The sequence below is a fragment of the Rhea americana genome, unplaced genomic scaffold (assembly GCF_003343005.1).
Source record: "Rhea americana isolate MKP2758 unplaced genomic scaffold, rheAme1 scaffold_80, whole genome shotgun sequence".
NCBI classification, from domain to species: domain Eukaryota; kingdom Metazoa; phylum Chordata; class Aves; order Rheiformes; family Rheidae; genus Rhea; species Rhea americana.
This window is the reverse complement of record NW_028186979.1, coordinates 3,261,565-3,266,795: the sequence shown is the minus strand read 5'-3', so window position 1 is coordinate 3,266,795 and position 5,231 is coordinate 3,261,565. Positions and strand designations below refer to the sequence as shown.

At 56.4% G+C, this 5,231-nt stretch overlaps 2 protein-coding genes across 2 annotated transcripts; both read right to left on the bottom strand.

The window, feature by feature from the left end:
• Positions 1 to 561: 561 nt before the first annotated feature.
• ID2 (inhibitor of DNA binding 2) lies at positions 562 to 2,930 on the bottom strand. The gene is made up of 3 exons (XM_085322923.1): positions 2,455 to 2,930; positions 2,065 to 2,129; positions 562 to 1,370 (listed from the first exon to the last, which is right to left on the bottom strand). The coding sequence occupies exons 1-2, from the start codon at positions 2,800 to 2,802 to the stop codon at positions 2,073 to 2,075; spliced, it is 405 nt and encodes a 134-aa protein (XP_085179049.1). The 5' UTR covers positions 2,803 to 2,930; the 3' UTR covers positions 562 to 1,370; positions 2,065 to 2,072.
• Positions 2,931 to 2,954: 24 nt separating this feature from the next.
• Positions 2,955 to 4,569, bottom strand: LOC146585443 (uncharacterized). Its single transcript, XM_085322945.1, has 4 exons — positions 3,756 to 4,569; positions 3,516 to 3,640; positions 3,396 to 3,441; positions 2,955 to 3,214 (listed from the first exon to the last, which is right to left on the bottom strand). Exons 1-4 carry the CDS (start codon positions 4,567 to 4,569, stop codon positions 2,955 to 2,957), a joined length of 1,245 nt encoding a protein of 414 aa, XP_085179071.1.
• Between the last annotated feature and the right edge of the window lie 662 nt (positions 4,570 to 5,231).

Sequence of the window (5,231 nt, the reverse complement as noted above, 5' to 3'; positions counted from 1 at the left end):
TTTAATTCTTATGGAGAAAGAGTTCCTTTAGGAGCAGCCAAAGTTTAATCAGTAACACAACAGCGATTTAGCTCAATTCTCAATATCTTAGTCATACCGAGAAGCTGCTGCAACTGATTAGAAACCTCATTTCATTGAAATATTGCATGGAAGCATGAAAATTCCAGTGTGGAAAGGCAACAGTCACTTCATCATTTTAGATCCCATGTTAACGCATCACCAACTCTTGCATTCAAAGCCTTTTAACAGAAGTTTAATAGTTGGGGGACTAATAACCACCCACAACCCTTAATTCTGAGTGATTATTCTAAACACAAATTAACAGATCTGGGGCATCACTACTGAGAACTGAAAGTGAATCATCCATCAGGACAAAAAAAAAAAAGTCAACACTCCTTGGGAATGTCTACGGATTAACTGCTTTTCTGTATGTTTTCAAACACTTTGTCAATAGCATTCCCTCTGTAATAAATTCTTTACTAGTTCCTTTCACACTGTTTACAGGCAGATCATCTAGAAGTTTGGAATATATACTCAAATAAGATTTTCCAAGTTACAAAAATTATTATTCACTATAGATCATTTTATTCTTTATGTTCTCTACATATATGAACTTATACATTCTGTTATGATTTTAGTGAGTAAAAATAATTAAAAAAAAACAGATCAAACCCACAAACCATTGGTCCCCAAAGAATAAAGCAAGCAATCAGTTCAATAAACACACTTGATTTATTTTGTATAAAAAGGGTTAAGTTTACAACTAAACTTTTATAAAAAGTTTAGCATGATTAAGTACATCATTACACTTTTTGCAGAAATTTACATTTCTGCCACTATACAAGAAAACTCTAATTAAAGAGTTCACAAGGTTTCACTCATATATATATATTTATATATAAATATATACACAGCATTCAGTCCTAGGTTTGTGTCAAAAAAGGTAATTTCTGACCATAGACTTTCCTAAAAAACTGAACACTGGATCCTTCTGGTACTCACGCTCCACCTTTCGAAAGAAAGGCAAAGTCTGCTTAAAATGGGCAACTCCTTGTGAGATTTTGTTTCGCTCCCCACGTTGGGAATAGTATATAAAGGAAGCCTTCCAACTAGGGAAAGGGTATTTAAGAGTCTCTTCATAAATAACTAGGTTCAGTCCAAGTTGAAGAATGGGGTGGGGATAAAGATCAATCTTGATTTTTCTTCTTTATTAATTTTAAAAGGTCCTTTTACGTGTGGATTCCCCCTCCAGATACAGCTGAAAAATAAAATTCAGCACCTCAGAAAAAAACAGAGTCCTGTAGATACTTTCTTGTGCAAAAAAAAAAAAAAAAAAAAGAAAAGAAAAAAAAATCTCATCAGTGGAACACCTGCAAAAGATTGAAAAGAGGCGTATTTAGGAGAATGCTAACAGGGCAGAGATCCGGACAGACTGGCGCCAGAGAGGAAGCCACAGTTTGAACATTTAACCAAACACTCAGGGATTGGGCAAACCCTGGCGTCCAGATGCAACACATACACGCTCACACACTCACTCTCAAGAGCACAAATTGAACATTAAAATAACATACACTCAAGGGAAAGGATAGAAAGAGGATTCTCAGTCCAATCTCTATTTAGATCTCTGCAAATGCACTGCTCAGAGGCGCCAGTCTGCCTCTTACAGCAATTATGTGATTAAAAGCAGTCATTTATTTACCCGATAGTGTAGACAATCCCACATCACAAAATTTAAGAAATTGTGCCAAGATTCCCAACTTAATCAGTCTCTCTGGCCCGGGAAGTTAAGATTTCAGGGACAGGATAACCAGAGAATTGGCAGTGAGTCGTATCAGAGCAAACAGTCTGTGCTGCTTAATTATCCTTACGAACCAAAATATACTTTGGACTATCAGACCCTACTAGTCTAATTTTTATGGTTGGATTGCTGGTTATAAAGGCATCTCCTAATCAACTTTTATGGTGAAGATTTTAAAAATAGTAACAGCCTCATAAACACAGTTTTTCCATTCTAAATGGAAGCRCGTTGTTCTGGAGCTTAAAAATAAGACTCACTTTACTCACCGTTTGATTTAGCCACAAAGTGCTTTGCTGTCATTTGACATTAGTTCTGAGGGGAATTCAGATGCCTGCAAGGAGAAAATAAAACACAGCAGTGTTAAACGCCTTAGCAGTCTCAAAAAAAAAAAACGAGAAAGAAAAGGCAGAAAAAGTACTCTGGATCGTGAAGTTCTCCACTCGAGACACGTCTGGATAGAGACCCGTGAGAATGGCTAGCAGAGGCAGCAGCGGATTTGCTGCAGTTTCCATACATTTTAATCTAGCCCTGTTTCTTCAGTAGCCATTACTCAGGAGTCGGCCACGTCCTGCATTAAAGACAGCTCTAACATTGCCTTAAAATACCGTATCTAGGTCAACGGACTGAGACAGGGTAGCTACGGGGAGGTCGTTTACCTGTAACGACAGGATGCTGATATCTGTGTTTAAGGTGGTCAGCGGAGTTCTGGAAGAAGGATTTTGTCCTGGTCTCTGGTGATGGAGACTGACAATACTGGGATGTGAATCTAGGGCGATCTGCAGGTCCAGAATGTAGTCGATGACGTGCTGCAGGATTTCCATCTTGCTCACTTTCTTGTTCTGAGGGATGCTGGGCACTAGCTCTTTCAGTTTGGAGTAGCAGTCATTCATGTTGTACAGCAAACTCATAGGATCGTCCACGGGGGTTTTGCTCCGGGATATGCCTAGGTTGTGCTCCGAGAGGCTGTTTTTCCGGACAGATCTTACAGGACTGAAAGCTTTCATGCTGAAAGTCAGGCGCGGAGAGCGGTTCCAGCGCACAGAAGCACTGCGGGAGCTCGCTCGCTCGCTCTCCCTCCGCCGGCGCCGCCTCCCCGCCCCTCGCTCGGAGCAGCTGCCGGAGCGCGGAGTGAGGCGGCGGCCGCCCGCGCCGGCTTTTATAGCGCGGGCGCGGCGCCGCCTGTGCTCGCTGCCATTGGAGGCGCCGGCGCGGCCGGCCGGCCCCGGCGCCCGCCGGGCTCCCCGGCGAGGCGGCCGACCCGGCCCGGCTCACCTTGCCCGCGGAAGACGAAGCTGCGGTTGCCCCGCTGCCAGGTCATGTGGTCGAAGCCCAGCAGCGTGGTGTCCACCCGCAGGTTCTGGCCGCTCTTCCACACCTTGTACGTGTCGCTGGGGCAGATCTTGGACACCAGGGGCACTGGGGAGAGACGGCCGCAGCCCGTGGCAGCACCACCCGGCGTGTCCCACCTCGGGCTGGGCAGGGGGTGCCCGGGCACCCAGCACCTCTGCGCCTGCGAAGACAGGGCGCAGGCGGGACGGGGACCGGGGACGGAGGCGACGGTCGAGACGGGGAAGGCTCCGTCCCGCTCTGAGCTTACCCCAGCTGGTGAATTCCCATTTCATCTCCACGTAGAAGTCCTGAGCCTGCGGGGAGCACAGAGGCGTCGCGGGGAGCCCGGCGCGGGGCCCCCCGCCGCGGCCGGCCGGCGGCAGCCCACCTTGCGCAGCTTCTCCAGCAGGATGGGGATCCCGGCCAGGCGCTTGATGGCTCTCTGGTAGTCGCGGTAGCGCAGCACCAGCTGCACCAGCTCCAGGTCGCGGGTGCTCACGGCCTCCTGCAGGACTGCAGGGAGGAGACAGGCAGTGCCCAGCGGCGCGGCGCGGCACGGCACGGCGCGGCACGGCACGGCACAGCGCGGGGGCCGGCGAGCGCAGCCTCCCGGCGGGGGACGCCTCACCCGTCCAGCCGCTGCGGTTCTCCTTGCCCACGTCGGCGCCATGCTTCAGCAGCACCCGGGCGCACTCGAGGTGGCCCAGCGTGGTGGCCAGGTGCAGCGGGGTGCGGCCGCGGGGGTCCAGCTGCTCGATGTCGGCCTGCTGGGGCGCAGCGGGGGGCTCAGGGCGCCCCTCGCCCCGGCGCTCCCCACCTCCGAGAGCATCCCTGGCTCCCTGTGCCCCCCCCCAGCCCGGAGACGCCGTGGTGCGGAGGGCTCCGCGCTGCCGGAGGCTGCCAGCGGCCCGGGGCGGCCCGGGGAGGGGGGAGCAGCTGCCGGGCACCCGGGGCCGGGGCCGGAGCGCACGCGTGGCCCAGGCTGACGCGGGGGCGGGAGGCGCCGCGGGAGCCACGCGTCCGCTCCGAGGATCCCCGGCCCCGGGGAGCCGCGCGGCCAGCCCGGTTTGTTTTTGCCAAGCCGGCAGCCCGGCTCGGAGCCAGCCCGGGGGAATCCCTCCCCGCCGGCGCTCCCGAGGGGAACGGCGGCCCGGTCCCCGCGCAGCGGCGCGGCGTCGCACCCCTGCGCGGGTCGCACGGGGGCCGTGCCGAGGGCGTCCCGACGCTGCCCCTGGCCCGCCAAACCCGRGGCCCTGGGTAAGGGGGCTGCAGCAGCGCCCGCCCCAGCCCCCCCACCCCGGCACTCGTCCGCAAGCGGAGCCGGCTCTCCCGGCGCTCCTCGCTGTTGCAGCGCCGCCGGACCCGGCACGGCCCGCCGCCCCGGGGATGGGGGGGGGCCCGCCGCGGGGGGGCGGCCAGCCCGGCTGGTGGGTGCCCCCCATCCCCGGGGCGCCCCGGGCAGCCGCACGGAGCGAGCGACACACTGCCAGAGCCGCGCGGCCCCTCCGGCTCGCGGGGAGCACAACGCGCTGCGAAAACGTTCTCCACGGCGACTGCTTCATCTTAATTGCGCTAATGAAAAGGCTCTAATTAAAGCAAACGCCCCCCAGCCGGGGGACGGGCGCCACAGGCTCAGCAGGGCTCCCGGGGCGCAGGATGCCCCGGTTTCACCCCCAGCGGCGCTGAGCAGGATGCGGCCCCCGCACCGGATCCAGCCCCAGGGGAYCCAGCGCGACCCAGTTTTCCCCAGCCGGAGCTCAGCCTGGGTGCTGGGGCTGGCGCAGCTCCCGGTCGGGGGTGCAGCACAGCCCCCCGGGCGCTGCCCTTCCCGAGGCTGCGACCCCCTCAGCGGTGGGGCCGTGGCGGTGCCGGCCCCCGGCTCCGCCGCCCCGGCCCCCCGGCTCTGCAAGCTGCCAGCCAGCCGCGGCGTGCGGCACAGCTCAGCGCCCGGGTTGTGCCCAGGCCCCGACGCTCCCGGACCGCTGGAGCGGGGTCCGGGGGGCAGGATGAGCCCCTTCCCTGCCCACTGCCAGCTCCGTGCGGTCCCTGCCCTGCGCAGCCGGGGCTGCCGGGGGCTCGGCCCCGCAGTGCTCCCGGGCGGCAC